Below are 17,751 nucleotides of genomic sequence, written 5' to 3'. Positions count from 1 at the left end.
ATTCTCCACATGTGTGTTGTATCCACATGCATTCATAAAGCATGTGTGTTCTATGTATCCATATGATATGACACTTGTGGTATATGCACACATACGAATTCATATAATACGTATGTAATTTGCATCAGCATGCATGCATTTTACACATGTTTTATATGTATTTTTTCATATGCGTCCATATATCTAACATTTCATATGCATCCATATGAATGCAATTTTGTGCGTGTTATACGCATCCATATGAGTGTATTTTACACACGTGTTATATGCGTCCATATGAGTGCATTTTTTACACTCATGTTCTAATGCATTTATATGGCCTCACACATGTGTTGTATATCTCCATATGGTGCATATAGCACGCGTGTTGTATGTGTTCATAGCAATCCATTTAGCACACGTGTCATATATGCATCATATGTTTTTCCCAACAATCTTAGCACCTGGAATTGACTTCATTTACATATATTACAAAGTTTCACCTGTTTTTTTCTCTGTTCATTTGTATAATTGCCTAGCAGTGTGGATACAGCAAAATTGTGTCCTGCGTGCATTTTGCAATTTGCGTGGTGTTGGTATTTTTACCCATATATTGCTATGTGTTATCAATATCATTATATTTGTGTGTCGTTATTTTTATACATTAAATAGCATTTTTTTCTCCATTTTTTAACACTATATCTGCATCCATATAAGTGTATAATTGATTGATTGTGTGATTGATTATATTAATTAAGAATGCTGAATCCAGACTTGAATGATGAGAGTGATATTTATGTTGAATGACAAATAATACAGGTTCGTTCTGGATGATAAAGTTAAATTACCAATGATGTTTTACGACCATTTTTCATGTTTTTTACTCGCATTCTTTGCAAATAATAGATGAAGTAGTAATAGATATTTTATATGATATGTGCCTGCAAGGTTGTCACGGTACCAATTAAGAGTTGTAGATTAAATTATTAGCAGATGCCCTTTTCCTTTCCCGGCTCTTCTGTATAAAGCAACCAAACATAACTGCTTTGTTTATCAGGTTTTTGAGGCCCAAGAATGATTGTCAATGGCGCAGACCTCAAGGGAGATTAGAGAGGTGTGGTGATGATGATAAAAAACATAATAAATGTACAGAGGGAATAAGATAATGATTAGAATAGTTATGATGTTTACAATGATGATGACGATAATGTAAGTGATAATAATAGTAATAATGATAACAGATGAGTAAATTGGTAATGCAGATGTATGATAAGGAAGACAGGGATGATAATGAAAATACCGTAATGATGAAAAACTGATGATAAATATGATACTGAAAGAAGTGATGATAATGAAAAGAATGATGAAGAAAATGACGATAAAGAAGATGTATGGTAAGAAAAATAAGTGATTATAATGAAAGTAATGATAAAGAAAGTGAAGAAAAAGAATATGTAAGGTTATGCAGATGAGAGATGACACAGGTAGCAATGACAGTCATACTGATGTTAAGATTATATTAAGATAATTATAACAATAATCATAATAATAACAATTAACTATTTTCTTCCTTAGATATATGTTAAGTCTCAATTTGAATATAACCCATCGAGCGATGACCTGATCCCATGCCGACAAGCCGGCCTACAATTCAAATGTGGGGAAATCTTGCAAATTATTAGTAAAGATGATCATAATTGGTGGCAAGCCCGTAAAGAGGGCGCTCCACTCAATGGACCCGCAGGACTTATCCCATCACCTGAGCTTCAAGAATGGTAGGGAAAAAAATAATCTCTATTTTTTATTTATTTATTTATTTATTTATTTTTTTTAATTTGATAAACTTCTTACAAATATACAGAAGTGATGGAAGCAAGTCAACAGATGACAAACACTTCTATAATGGCTACAAATATACATATAGAAAATGTATACAAATATATTATAAATCGGACATAACAGACTATACATTAATACATAGTCTGTGTTCTATCTATTGTCATCCCTCCCTAGTTGCTGTGGATATCAAGTTACTTAATGACTTCGCTTACATCAATGTTACATCTTTTATCCACCCTCCCCCTGGTGGACTCATTGGAATTTATTTTTAAGAACTCAAGGCCAAATATTTATTGTCATTGTACTCATTGACATAATAGTTATGCCCACATTCTCCAGTGAAGTAATTGATATTTGTTTTTCTTCTTTGTCAATATTTTGATAATTTATTAGGTGCACAGTTTATTTTCATTTACTTAGTTCTATTAGAAACCATTAGGATTTGCACTGAGTTTAAGTACAAATAGTATATGAAGTCATGTTATTCAATGTTTCGTTTTTATTTAAGCATCATCATGAATAATACATATCTATATATTAATTCTGCTAATCGCCTCCGCATAACTTCACCGCATATCTTCATGGATCTAGTAAGGGGGGGTTTGTGAGCAGATCAGCAGGGGAAGATCCAGTGGGGTGGTGGTGGGAGGGGGTGGGCACATGCTTTCCCATTTTGCCACTAAATTTTGAAATTTCAGTGCATATTATGTTATGTGCTACTCACTTATTCATTCTAAAACTGTTGTGTGGCCCTTCCCACTTCCCATTTGAAAATTCTGGACCCACCCTACATCAAACTGGACAATAATTTCTCACAAGGACTATCCAGCAAAGATACTCATCTACTAAGACATAATCTACAAAGACATCCTTTAGAAATATAGGAACATGCTAACCATAACATTCACAACAATTGCCTCCTCGACTTCCCATAACATTCAACAATATACATCGCCACCTTTCCCCACTCATTCAACACCGTGCGGAGCACGGGTACATGCTAGTAACACATAATATTCCTAATGATACTTAAATAAAAGCAAAATGTTGAATAAAATGGCCTTTTGTCAATTTTTGGAGTAACATTCATACTATTAGTTCTATTAGCTATTTCTAATTTCAACATGAGGTGCTATACAGTAGAACCTCTAATAAGGGGACACCTTTAGGACCATAAAAGTGTCCCTTTAATAGGGCATGTATCCTGAATCATCGTTAAACAGGTGTCCTTTTAATAGGGGTGCCTCCTTAATAGAGTTCCCTCCATAATAGTGTTTTTCCCCTAAATAGGGGTTTCCCCTTAATCGCAGGTGTCCAAAGAAAGGGTTCTGTAGTATATAGAAACTTAATATTTTCATTATTATTATCTAGGATTGGTACCTTTAACAGGCATTGAATATGTTTTCTTTTTCTTTTCTTTTTTTTGTAGGAGGGTAGCATGTCTAGCAATTGAAAGGGCCAAGAAAGAGCACCAGGCGTCATGCACGTGGTTCGGCAAAAAGAAGAAACAATACCGTGACAAGTACCTAGCTAAACATAATGCAGGTAAGTCTGCCTCAACACATTATTTATCTGTCATCTATGAAAACTAACTTTACTCAACTTTTTTTATAAGAGGGAGAATTAGAAAACAGTAGAGTAGCTGTGTCTTATGTTCGCTTCACAACCTCTTAATATTGCATCTGATACATGCATGTGTGAACCAAATATTCACTCCCTTCTTAAAAAATTTTTTGTTTAAATTTTTTCCTTTTTTGCCCTCATTGGTTTTTCCCTATTTATTGTTTATCTTCACTTGTTTCATTGGATGTCAAATTTTTGCACTCCTTCCTATATTTAGGAAGTTTGTTTATCTGTTTAGGTTGGGCTGTGTATTTGTTTTGTGGGTTGCTAGTTCTTTATTCTGAAGAAAAGAAAGCTATATAATTGTAAAATAGAATGCATTAGAATAAATTTTGGTCAAAATATGTGGTAGCAACAGGAGAAAAACTTTTTTTGCTAATTATTAATTGACTGATTGATTGGTGACTGCCTTTTTTAACTGGAATGATTGATTGATGGACTGATAGGTAGATTGATTGACTAACTTGATTGATTTTTTTTTTTTTCATCAGTCTTTGATCAACTAGACCTTGTGACTTATGAGGAGGTGGTACGCCTTCCAGCTTTTATGCGTAAAACGCTAGTGCTGTTAGGAGCACATGGTGTGGGTAGACGACACATCAAAAACACGCTCATCACAAGCCATCCAGACAAATACGCTTACCCTATCCCACGTAAGTTACCCAACACCCCTCCTCAAACTGGTAAATGAATGATAAATAAACATTAGATATTGAACTTGCAGTTGAGTACAACTTTAACAGTCTCACCCTCACATGCAGGGATTACAGATTGTAAACGATGATGATGATAATGTACTGAAAACAAATATTTACAAACTATACTTTATGGCAAAGTGTGGTGCGAGTGTAATTTTTTTTGCAGCCTGCGAAAATGAATTAAAAACCCTATGTGTGCGGCCCACTAACCATTTTTGGCTACAAAAAAACCTTGTTATATATATAAGTAATATTAAAACTGAGATTAAGGTGGTATAAAAGGAGTGCGTGAAGGTTTTTTGAAAGTGCATTGGAAACATCAAAGTTTGGGTGTGGCCCTTGGTGTTCAATCAAAAATTCACTTTAGCCCACTCACTAATTGTTTGATGCCCACCCCTGCTCTATGTCATTCAGTGTGTCTGTAGGTTACATCATACCGTCAACACTGAATTTTCAATGACAAATATCTATGGTTGGATATCATATGTAGACATTATAATGTCATATTACACCCATATATAATAGTGTGTGTGAACACATCTTAAAGCACAAAGCTAAATTCTAAGAAGTGCCAAAGTAACAAACAATTATCTAGTAATAAATGTAGCTGAAAAGAAAACCACTATTAACTGTTCTGCTATGTAAATATATATATTAGGCTACCCCTCACAGAGCAAACATCAGGGCGGCGCCTAAGAGAAAAACAACCATCCAAAATTAAATCTGGATATAAGGAACTACTATGTACTTCACTGTATAAAAATAGATGCATAATGCAACCTTAAACTACACATTCTGAGTAATACATTGGAACAGCGCCGAAGAGACACATGACTATCCAATAATGACTAGCTACTATAAACTACGCTCTGTACCATTCATATGCATTAAGGTCTCTTCTACACAGAGCATTTCAACATCAGAACAGCGCCGAGAAACACAACTATCCAATAATGAATGTTGATATAACAAGCCACTCTGTATTATACTCTTGCATCAAGAAATAAATTAACCACAGAGCATTCTAATATTGGAACAGCACCCAAGAAGTGAACATGTCTACAGTATTCAATAATTAACTGTAAACTTAATTTTTTTTGTAGATACAACACGACCAATTAAGGTGGAGGAAGTGGACGGGAAGAATTATCATTTTGTCACTCAAGACGAGATGATGAAAGACATCGCAAACAATGAGTACTTAGAGTACGGAACCCACGAGGACGCTATGTATGGCACCAAATTGGAAACAATCCGAGATATTCATCGCAACGGACACATGGCTATCTTAGACGTAGAACCACAGGTGAACAATTAAATCAATAATTTATTATCCAACAATCAAGAATGTTCAGCTCAGGATGTTGGTATTTTTAATAAGCATGGAAGGATAAATGCAAGCTCATTGGATTTTTGAAACATATGTGGAATTTTTAATGGAGTTATTAATTAAGTTATTGTTATTTAATATTGTTGATATAATAAAGTGTCAATTTCTAACCGAGAAAATACAAATAATAATAGTAAAATAATAACGATAGAATATTAGTAGTATTTAAATTATCTCATTTACTTATTCATTGTCACTAAAAACATTAAGAGATAACACATAAATCTCAGATGTATTAGTGACTGATGTTCCTCTTGTCTATATTTCAATTTACTGAAACTGATCCTTATCATGTTACTTCCAGACTGTTGTAGTCAAGATAACATGATATTCCTACACTCCTATTTTCTCAATATTAAGAACGGCATCTTCTCTTAAAGTAACATTGTGAAATTAATACATTTTACAACACACATTAACGAGTGTCCCCTTGCACGGTACAAGATACTTTATTGTCTTTATAAACATACATTAACATAAACATAAACATGAACATTTGCAGACAAGTAGAAGCCTCCATATGAAAGTATATATATATATATTTCCCCATTTGCCTTTTAACTTTATATTATTTAAGAATCTCTTTGAGATCCAGCGCCGCCATTGATGCACGGTAGAAATTGCATCTTTAGATCTCCGATCTTGTTCACAAATTCACGGACTAGTGCTGTCTCGTAAGAATTTCGTAGGACGCGTTAAGAATGACAAAATATTCTCTGTATCTATTATATATAATATATTCTATGAAGGCATGACTTTTTGATAAATATACATAAAAATTTTAATAATATATAAATATAAATGGTTATTCACAGAGATATGCATGAATATATGACTAAAAACACTTATATTCATATAAAACATAAATATTCATATAGTACATATTACAATATTATGGTACAATAATATAAATAATTAAATATATTTATTCATGATTATTCACAAATTAATTGGAATACTGTAATCCTAAATATTATCATTTAATTAATGCATTCATCTTTAATCTTTAAAAAGAGATGGTAAAAGGTTTTAAAAATTGTCAACTCTGCTTTCCCAGTAGTTTTAAAAAACCTTGATTTTTACCAGGCCTCTTAAATATATGTAGATATGTAATTATAATAGTACATATTTGATTTTTTGTTTCTCTCAGGCTCTGAAAATACTTCGATGTGCTGAATTTGCACCATTTGTTGTGTTCATTGCGGCTCCAACTATTTCTAATCTTAATGGAGAGGTATATCTTTATTTTATTTGCTTACTTTAATCGTTTTTTTTTTATTATTGTGATGGCCAATCGAATTTTTCCAGCTTTTTCTATTCTGCATGAGACATCCATATGTCCCTTTCTAGTATGTTGATGTAGTTGGTGGCAGTTATTGCTCTTATCTACCATGACTTGCAAAATCTGTCCATACATCAATCTTTCATGGCTTTTAGCATACTTCCCAAAATTTATTTTTCAAAACTCTAATTTTTAAATAACTCTGATCTTTTTTCTTTGCAGGGTGACAGTAGTTTAGAAAAACTTGCAAAAGAATCCGACCTTCTCAAACAAGCCTACGGCCATTACTTCGACCTGACAATCATCAACAATGACATTGACGAAACCATCCGAATATTGGAATCTGCTATTGAAGAGATATGCACCACACCGCAATGGGTGCCAGTAAGCTGGGTATATTAAACATAGAGGGCGCTGTTTTTAATTTGTCATGGTGCAGGTCAATCAGGTTGAGAAGTTATTCTTCGTTTTCTTTGGAATGGTGCCAACCAAAATTAGTTTTTTCGTCCAAAAAATAATTCACTGTTATTTGTTTATTTTAACCAATGTGTCTAATACAAGTACACTATATTGAAACAAAAATCAAATTTATATCTGTTAATTGATATGCGATGATTAATAAAAAATATTCAAAGCTTAAAATTATTGATTACATAAAGAATTTCACCATTGATATTGCTGTTGTTGGCAGCTATCACCGGCCTAGATCTAATACAGGTAGTTGGTGGTACCGTGGCGGTATTATAAGAGTACCATGGTGGTACCATCCAAGTGGTACAAGATCTGGTAGTACCAGTTATGTTAAACATGGAAAGTGAATTGTACATTTGACGTAGGATTTGCATACAATTTTTTTCAGTAAAATATGGTTTGTCCTAAGTTACTGAAAAAATAAAACTACATGAAAGTAAGGGAAGAGAATATGGAAGATTTTTTTATGAGGTGTGGATTAGTTGTTGAGGATTTATGTGACTGTATAATATGTGGAAAATGCATGTGCATTATGGGTAAACCAAGTGTATTGTGGGAAGAGAAAGGTATTCAGGTCCAGAGTAAAATATGTGTAGTCATCATTTCTAACTCAATATTTTTTATATGTAAGAAATTACCTGAAAAAAAAATGTATAATAATGGTAGCTTCCAATTACGTCATTTAGGGAATTTCCCTTTTCGATTTGAAGAAAATGTATAGAAACTTAAGGAGTCTGTTTAAACTTTATTGTAGACTTCACAATTATTTTTTTTTTATTATGCGTGTGTATGAGTGTGTGAAAATTAGCTGGAAACAAACAAAAGAATTGATTTTAGAGTAAAATATAATTTATTTTTAATAAAAAATTATGGTTAATATGTTTCACTAGTAATAATAGCCATTGATTATGGATATAGTATTCTATGTTACATTTAGTTTTCACATCACTTTTCACTTTTATGTAAAAAGGGAATTTTTCATTCTGTTTTTAATTGAATTTAAGATTATTATCATGTCTTTTGAAACTTGTTGCATGGAATTATGTTTATTTGCCAACACACATACCACAACTAATGAACTCACCTGTTGGGAAATACTGGGCTAATGATGATGGAGCATTTTTTAATATAAAAAAAACTGAAGAAATTATGGTTGATTTTAATTTTATATCATGATTGGCTGACTGAACTCAGTCATGTAATTTGATAGGCTCATTCAAATATATTCATTGCAGTGATGGCTCATAACCTGTTCAAAGTTTAATCATGTACTTTAGTTCATTAAATTATATCATGTTTTGATTGGTTCATTTAAAAAAAATTTTATGATGTATTTTGGTTGGCTCTCAAAATGTATAATATGTTTTGATTGGCTCATTCAAAATTTCATAAATATTGATTTGTTTCTCCACAATTTTAATGACATATTTTGTATGAGGCATTCAAATAATTGATTATGGAAAACATATTCAAAATGTTATTGATTGAATATTGATTAGTTTATTCTCAATTTTTAATATATTTTGTTTGAGGAATTCAAATAATGATACATTTTTATTGGCTCATTCAAATTGTTATAAATATTGATTTTCTCATTCACAAATTATAATATATTCAAAGTATATGCTTTTTATGATAGGTTCAATCAATTTTTTTTCCCTGAAATAACTTAATGAGTAGTTTAAGGATTGTCAAATTCGCTGACAGCCCCTTAGCAGTTTTTAAGGTTTGTTTGTGTTGCTAAATACTCAACAAATCGAATGCTTTTGTATACTGAGAACAAAAACCATAATGATGTACAAGATTTAAAATGATAAAAGACTATGCTAATAACAAATTATTACATTTAGAAAGTGACAATGATGTTAAAGTGCAGATAATTTATCAGATTACCAACTGTTTATTGGCATGATAATTCATCCGTGTCAAACAGGGGTTGATATTAGAATGATGATATCAAATGTTTCTTTATTCAAGCATGTAAAACGGCAGACACAAAAGTTTTCAAATTTAATTTAATCTCACACGAAGATATGGCATTAATAAGAATTTCTTGCATAGAGTAAATAAGTTTATTGTGATTGATGATGTCATCAATCCGTGTTTCTAGGGTGATTGTTGCCACAGATTCCCACGAAGGATTTAAGATTTGTATAAAATGGTAATAATGATATAATATATGTACGTATGTCTATGCAAGTGTAATTCGTTAGCTTGATTTAGCGAACTTTATCCATAAATATTGATTAGATTAAGATTTATTATAATTCTTTATTAGCTGAGAACTTTTTAATTGCATGCATCAGTGACCACGCTGATTTAACGTGTCACTACGCGTGGAGTTATCTTTGATCCAATTTGTTTACGGAGTACCACCAATTTTAGTCTGGAGTTGGGTTTTTATGAATTAAAAAAAAATGTAAATCCACAAAAAGAGGAGAATTGTATTAGAGACTTCTATTAAATGACTGCATTCAATATTATTATGTTAATTCATTTTTTCCTTTTTATCTGGCCCAATTTTTATTTTCAGTCTTGCATTCACTCAACATGTTCAACCTATTAAAATGAAGCTTGCACTGTCAGTCTAATGCTCATTCGTAATATCTTAAGAGGCTGCAGTGTAATAAAATCAACGGAAATCGTTGTCTGTGATGGCGTGATGTCTAGGCCTTTTCATGTGTAGTGGCTATGTAAACACCAGCTCGTAAAGTAACCAATCATTTCTTTTGGGAACACTCCTTTAAAAAAGCATTTTTACAGTTTTAAAGTGCTGCCATTTTGAAGCATTTAGAGGTGTTTACAGCATTTCGGAACATTTGACCCCTGGAAATCTCTGGCGCCAACACTGAGCATATTACAAAATATCTTCAAACTGAGCAACAGTATTATTAACTTGAGCTGCAAATGTTGCTAAACCATATGCCAAGGCAGTGATGGAAACTTGAGTGACAGAATGTCACTTTTGTTTACATATAACAAGCAGACACATCTGTAAAATTTGAATGTCACACATCACTGCCAAGTAATCTCCGTACAGTATTGGTTAATAGGTTCTTCTTACTGTTATCATTTGTCGACAGATTTTGTGATTAGTGTTGCGTTTTTGTGTGTACAGCTTTTTGGCAATTCGTGGTACCACGACAAAAAAAGCAATAAATACAATGTACGGTAACCATTCACTTGTATTTTATGAAGTAAATTCTTTCTTCTTTTAGGTAGATTTCTTCCAGGTATCCTATAAGCTTACCCATACCTCATTGCCCTAAGTATGCGTTCACACTGTTAATTGTAATATATTATAAGGTCTGTTCAGACGATGAACTTTCATTTTTTGTGAATGCTGTAAAGAATGTATGTTGACAAGATTGTGAACAGATTGTATGAAATTAATATAAGAAATAAACCTTATTATTAATAAAATAAAAATGAACTATGAAACTGAAAAAAATGCTGCTTTCATTTATCGTGATCGTAATTAAGTTTTTGGTGATGACATAGTGATGAGTTTGTGAGATGATGACAGATAGATATACATTTACTGGTAATATGAAAATATGAATTTCTGTTTACAATGAATGAAGTTACTACTACCAATGGTCTCTCTAGGCTATTATACATTGTGAGAGAAGAGTGCCGGGAAGTGACAGATTTAGACAAGGGCCTGGAAAGCCCTGGTAGGATCTTTCCCCAGGCAATAATTTTTGAATGTATTATAATAAAAAAAAATTAAAAGAATCTTTGGTCCGAGTGGTGACCGACAGGGGCGCTATTCCCCCACCTTTGGCACCGCCACCAGTTGCTACATTAGTGGTTTGCATTTTGTAATTCTGTGTAGCAGACTGTGCCTTTTAATACAAAAGCACAATTAAATAAAGAATAAAACAATAGAATTTTCTCATAATATATAGGCCTAGGATATATAGGACTTAGGAAACACTTCAAATGACCTGCAATTATGTATCAAATTAAAATCCAATTCGGCCTTATTCAAACGATAAAAGAAGCCTATAACAAAATATTCTAAAGTATCGTTTATAAAAATATTTAATTTCATTAGAAGATTCTTACTTATGGTTGCAGTAAAACTTTCACATATTTTCGTCCTTTTGGGTTGGAAGTTGGTGATGGGTGCTTTCTGGCTAAAATCTTAGGCCTAGTGTTTTTTGGTATTGGAATGTTTTTGGCAAATATGACTCAAGAATAATTCTATTATAGTATTGTTTACCTGTGTACTCAACAAGATAAATGATTACAGGTGTAACATTATCTTCAACAAATCAATACAGGCGTTTTCAATCATCAATCAATTGAACAACACAAGGTAGGCCTATTATGTGGCCTATACCAGTACTGGGGCCTATACAGGGCCTATAACAAAGATGCAGGTTCGAATCCTGCCAGAGAGCGGGGCCCAAGAGACACTTTTTTCATGCAGCTCAAAATAGGAACTTCATAGTATAGCTTATTATTATTATTTATCTATTTGTAAATATAAATATAGGACTGTGAACAATGAATTTATAATAATAAAAATACTTTTTTTCGAATGAGGTTTTCATCTTTTGTCAAGAGAGAATAATTTTTACAACTACTGTGTCTGTATCATAGAGCTATTAAACAATTCTTATTATATCTCTATGGTCTGTATCTGTCGTAATGTGAACAACAGAGGGCGGTGTTAAAATAAATCACAGCGTCCATATCAACAGAAAACAAAACAAAGTAAAGTAGAATATTAGGAATTAAAACTCGTAAAAAGTGCAATATTTATGACTATTTTTGACCAGTAGGTAGGTCCGTTACTATTATGATGTGTTATTAGATTCTGTGCACTAGTTTACACCCACAGTTGACCGTCATCACAATCAGAACTAGGCCTAGCCTAGCCTAGAAAGCTTGGTCTTGTTGTTTATGGGCCCTGCATAGTTGAATGGGTTCTCCAAAACAGGAGCCGGTGGACCCAGTGGCAGGCCTAGCCTAGTACTAGGCCAGTGTTTAGGCGTAGCCTAGTACTAGGCCAGTGTTTAGGCGTAGCCTAGGCAAGCCAAACCCTTGCTAGACCTACTGAACCTGGCCTACAAGGGTCTGTGGTTTAGGCTCGCATGGGTTATCACATCAAATCAAGTCATAAAGTAAAATAGTAATGATCATCTTATTCTTATCTTGTTTTTCAGAAAAATGAAATCCCTGGGCTCAGGCCAGGCCCTCATTGATGTAAAGACAATGAAATAGGCTCTACCTAGGAAAAAGAACATCTCAATAGATGGACCCCAGAGGTTACTCACAACCCCCAGGGGATAAACTATTACAGAACCAGGCCCAGTTACTACACAGACTACGCACAACAAACTCTGAGCTTGGTGGATACAAAGAGGGACCACATCTAAACCACAGGAGAGCTTCTCCCATTCATCCTGGTATGTAACCCAACAAGGTTCGGGAAAGTCAGAGCAGGGAGTTGTTATTTAGAAGGAGTCACAACACATTTATCTACAGCCAATGAGCGAAGCGCGGTCTACTGAATCTTCAAAGAGAACCGCGACTAGCTGCCTGTCTTTTGTCAATAGGGTACATTTCTGACGATCTTGCGCCCTCAGTTGTTAAAATTTTGTCTTTGTAGAGAAAATAATTTCGTGACAAATGACCAGTAGAGCATGCGCAGAGTTTTTTTTTATTCAATAAATTTGCATCTCAAGAGAGTTTTTCGAAGAATAATTTACAAAAAAACCGCATAAAAATTTGCCTTTTCATTTAAAAGTTACGACTATTTGAAGTGGAGCTATATGTGTTTGTTCGTACACCGTCATTTGTAATTTTCATGGGTTTTTGGTAACTTTTAAAGCTTATATTTTATATTTTCCGCACATATCTCCATTTTATAACCAGGAAAAATAGTTTATGCAACTTGTTAACTATCATTTTCTTTATGTCTCATTTTCTTACAGTTTCGTACAGAAACGTAATTTTAGTTCAAACTGAACATGTTTTCGTAGCAGGGAAATGATATGGGCATATTTGTTGTATCGGTTTGATGCTAGCGTGTAGTTGATAACTGACACTCTCTCTAGTTGCCATGCTTTTTGGCGACTATAATCGCTGATTCTCAGGTCATTCCCTGGTTTGTAAACAAAGCGTAGTATGACAAGTTTACTCAAGCGTTAAATTCTTGGTCACAAGCATAAGAAGGTTTACTGCGCATGCTCATATTCGGTAATTGGACCTCGTCGCTGTCTACCTCTCTGCTTTCATTATCTTGTCGGAAAAGTAGACTGATCAAAAGAGAGGATTCTGTTGTGACTCCTTCTAAATAACAACTCCCTGGTCAGAGAGTTGATAGGAGTGGGAGGGGATTATAGGGAAGGGTGCTTGGATGTTGGAGTGAACAATGAAGTGGGATGGGTTTTTTTTCGCTAAGCGCCACCCTCGAATATGCGCCAAGACGCTTGATGGATAATAATCGATCGATAATTACCCTGTGTGTAATGAAATACTTTGTGAAACAGGGTTTTATATACAATGTATACAGTGTTAAAATGAATAGATCACAATTAAGACACAAGCATTTACGATGACGTAGGTCCTATCGCTTTATACGAGCATTTACGGTAGTAATTGATAGAAAAAGGTTCATATGGAAAGTGTAAAGACTAGTTTACAGGAGAGGGAAGGGTTCTTGGAAGTGGCAAAAATTAATAGAAATGAGATGAGATGGACACGGACACGTGGGGAATATTAAGTTAAAGATTAATAATATTTGAAGTGTTCCTGAATGAGTTAATAAGAAACGTTTATGGAATTTGGGGTGGTTTATGGAGAGATGCAATGAATATTCTAATGGTCTGGTGTCTCCATAAAATGTACACTTGTGATCCTGGTTGTGACAAACCAACTTGCATTGTTTAAATAATTATATTGTATTTTCATATATTCAGCAGGTGAAAATAGTTTAAAAAATGAAAATGCCCTGAAAGATCTCCTAGCAAAAAGAAAGAAGGTAAAATTTCAACATATTTTATGAAAAAGACAAATCATTTAAGAAGATTTAATCTTAAACAAAATATTACTTAAATGTTTTACTTGGAAGAATTTCATCTAGCCTTTAGTTGAATTAATATTTGAAAAGTTTCAAACTTATTTAGTCTATATATTAATGAACCAATTACAGTATATTAAATGTTTTGTAATATGTAATTTGAAGAGTGAAATTGAATTTTATTTAGATAAAAAAAAAATTATTATTTTTAATTTTAGTTTCTATTTTTTTATTACCATAATTTTACTGTTTACATTTTTTAATAAGATGTTTTGTCTGTTTTTGTTTTGTTTTTTTAATGGTATTATTTTTTTCCTAGGATTTAAAAGATGAACTTGCAATTTTCCGCACAGACCGTAGAAATCTAGAAGATGAAAGAGAAAAACTGCATGAGCAGACAGAGAAGATGCAACGGTCCAAAGATAAATGGAGAATTCCTAATTACAATGTCTTGGGTAAATTTCATATGGCAATTTAAAAGAATAAAGTGTTCTTCATTCATAATTTCTTGATATATTATCTGTGATGTCTTTATGTTGTAGATTCTACTGTCATCGTGCAGTCAAAAACTCCGTATTATCATACAACTGATACTAAAATAGCAGCTTAGCTCAGTCGGCTAATCTGGTGGTAGCCACTGCGTGCATGCTGAACCGTGGAGATCTCCAGGTCCCCAGTTCAATTCCCATCGCTGCCTCTCCTTGTATTTAAGCTGGAGGGATGAAATACAAGTTACAATAGCGCACTGTCTTTCGGATGAGACATTTAAGCCGTTGGTCCCGTGTGCATTTTTGGCTCATGTGCACGTTAAAGAACACAGTAGGAGATTGTCTTCTAGTGTACTGCACAATCACCACCAGAAGGAGCCCACTGGAAATAAGTCCTCTTCTAGACTTTCGTGGGCTATTCTTGGTGTTTACACCGAATAAATCAAATCTAATCCAATCCTATCCCAGAATGCATTGCAATTTATTATTCTTATTAAAAGTTGTTTACAAATCTTATTTATCTTAGATCCAATTGTGCCCTCTAGTGGGGAGTATAAGCTCCTTGATGAGCCAAGTACAATGCACCCAAACGAATTGGAGGCATACGCTATCAGGACCGAAGCAAAGATTCCCAAGCTACAAGCGGATATAGATAGAAGACGGTAATGAACAAAAACTGAACAACAGGTTTTGACTGGTGTGAAGTTAGTGGGCTTTTTGCCTGCCTTGAAAAACTGGACAATTTTGGATTTTGAGACATTTTAAGATATTCTGAAGTGATTTAGGACATAATGCCCAAAATTAGTTTAGAAAAAAAGAAGTATGTTTTCTCTTTTATGTGACGAGTCATGACTGACAGGGGTTGGGAGATGGTGGTGTACATTTGTGTTTTAAGTTCTTTATCCATCAAAATTTTCATGTACAGTTTTGAAATTTTTTTTCTGCATTTACTTGTTTCTCTAGTATCAACATACTAACACTATTGATGTTGATAGTAGTATTGGTTTCCTCAACCAATTTCTATTGCTTTGTTCCTCATTTTGCTTTCTTTCCTACTACTTTTTCTTAGTATTTGAGCTACAGTATATATTTCTTTTATAGCCATGAAGTTCACATGATGCGAACCAATCCTCAGCATCTGGAGGGCTGGTCTTATGAGCCCCACCAATCCCAGACGTACCACATGGTGAGGAGAACTCTTGAGCTGGTGTTTACCATATATCAATCAGCCATGCTACAATATTGCTATATTATGATTCCATTTTACATTGCCACAAAAAAAAAAAAAAAAAAAAAAAAAATGTTATATTTGGGTTCTAAGCAATGTTGCTACAGTAAATCATACTATAATATAATGTTGCCATATCTTGATTCCATGCTACAATGCAACATTATACTGAAATGTATTCGCTACCTTATTATTCTGTGTTACTTTACCAAATCATGCTACTATATAACATCATATAATCTTTACATATTACATTGTAATACCATGCTACAATATAATAATCTTGTATCATGACTCCATGTCACATTGCCACATCACGCTACTATATAACATCACATAATCTTTACATATTACATTGTAATACCATGCTACAATATAATAATCTTGTATCATGACTCCATGTCTCATTGCCACATCATGCTACTATATAACATCATATAATCTTTACATATTACATTGTAATACCATGCTAAAATATAATAATCTTGTATCATGACTCCATGTCACATTGCCACATCACGCTACTATACAACATCACATCATCTTTACATGTTACACTGTCATACCATGCTACAATGATATAATAATCTTGTATCCGGTTTCCATGTCACATTGCTGCATCATGCTACAATTTGATTTGATGCTTCATTGTTGCATAATACTTTGTTAAAATGTTGCCACACATTTTCATCCTGCCATGCTACGATATAATATTTGCTACGTACGATTTTATTGTTGCTACATTGTTTAATCTGGTTTAATTCTCTCAACTCAAACAAATGATGGTTTCTGAATACTTGGCAGGTGCGTGAAATCTTGGTTGAGGTGGCTGATGGGATATTGCTCTTTGAACCCGGAAAGTGGAAGGAAGATAGATTGAAAGTCGAGTATCCTTTGTTTTGTGAAAATTTACTTTTTGCACCCCCACAAAAATATGGTATAGCCCACTTTAGCACACCACTTGATAACACCATCACCACATGTCCTGATTTCTATGTTAGTATCATCCCTAGTATCATACTCTTAATTGAGTGTAAAAGTAAAACCATACATGGTTGCAATGGTTATTGACTTAATTTGAGTTCTTTGAAGACGTGTTTTAGAGCAACAAGAAAGGACAGTTAACGAACACAAACTACACCTGTTAAAAGAGAGAATTTCCCATCTGCTTGTTGAAGAGATCATTTTAGAGGTAGGTCTTTTGAATTTTCCTTTTCATAATTGCGTAAACCCAGCTTGCATGTTAACAGTAAAAGTAAAGTTTTTTAGCCTTGTGTAAACATTTCATGAAAACTGAAAATACCTTTAAGTACTAGTACAGAAATATGGATTTCTTTAAATATAATTCAGTTTTGATAGAATTAAAATTTTTGCTTTTATTGTATTCATCTTAACAGGTGTCTGCAAAGTTATGTCGAGAAATTGTTGAGGAACACCAGAGTACAGAGAACTACATCCGTGCCATGACGCAGCTTTTAGTAATCAATTCGGCCGAGGTGAGCATAATAACACTTTTAATAACTAAATCAACAATTGTAAATTGAAATTTGTTTTTACTGAACCACAAGGATATATATGTATTTCAATTGACAATATTATATTAAAAACAGATGAAACTATTCCAATACATAAATCAGCAATTGCTTTTAAAGCTTACATTTTTTCAAAACAAGTAATTTATTTTTACACCATCTACACAGTGAAGTAGGAAATGGTA

General features: G+C 33.3%; 2 protein-coding genes across 3 annotated transcripts in view; both read left to right on the top strand.

Moving 5' to 3' along the window:
• LOC117109302 (peripheral plasma membrane protein CASK-like) overlaps positions 1-10,733 on the top strand; it is a 43,778-nt gene extending 33,045 nt beyond the window's left edge. For both annotated transcript variants that reach the window (XM_033251571.1, XM_033251572.1), the window contains 6 exons: positions 1,555-1,754; positions 3,248-3,363; positions 3,933-4,094; positions 5,243-5,445; positions 6,680-6,763; positions 7,034-10,733. In XM_033251571.1, coding sequence (XP_033107462.1) covers positions 1,555-1,754; positions 3,248-3,363; positions 3,933-4,094; positions 5,243-5,445; positions 6,680-6,763; positions 7,034-7,213 — 945 coding nt within the window. In that variant the 3' untranslated portion in view covers positions 7,214-10,733. The remainder of the gene's footprint in view (positions 1-1,554; positions 1,755-3,247; positions 3,364-3,932; positions 4,095-5,242; positions 5,446-6,679; positions 6,764-7,033) is intronic.
• Positions 10,734-11,968: 1,235 nt separating this feature from the next.
• The window catches only part of LOC117109318, an 18,382-nt gene continuing 12,599 nt past the window's right edge, over positions 11,969-17,751 (top strand). The window contains exons 1-9 of the mRNA XM_033251590.1: positions 11,969-12,075; positions 12,460-12,702; positions 14,218-14,279; positions 14,638-14,773; positions 15,333-15,468; positions 15,908-15,992; positions 16,839-16,921; positions 17,127-17,226; positions 17,432-17,530. Coding sequence (XP_033107481.1) covers positions 12,549-12,702; positions 14,218-14,279; positions 14,638-14,773; positions 15,333-15,468; positions 15,908-15,992; positions 16,839-16,921; positions 17,127-17,226; positions 17,432-17,530 — 855 coding nt within the window. The 5' untranslated portion in view covers positions 11,969-12,075; positions 12,460-12,548. The remainder of the gene's footprint in view (positions 12,076-12,459; positions 12,703-14,217; positions 14,280-14,637; positions 14,774-15,332; positions 15,469-15,907; positions 15,993-16,838; positions 16,922-17,126; positions 17,227-17,431; positions 17,531-17,751) is intronic.

The sequence above is a fragment of the Anneissia japonica genome, unplaced genomic scaffold (genome assembly GCF_011630105.1).
Source record: "Anneissia japonica isolate Jap-2015-1 unplaced genomic scaffold, ASM1163010v1 scaffold287761_len698747_cov189, whole genome shotgun sequence".
Classification (NCBI taxonomy): domain Eukaryota; kingdom Metazoa; phylum Echinodermata; class Crinoidea; order Comatulida; family Comatulidae; genus Anneissia; species Anneissia japonica.
This window is presented reverse-complemented; position numbering and strand designations above follow the sequence as displayed.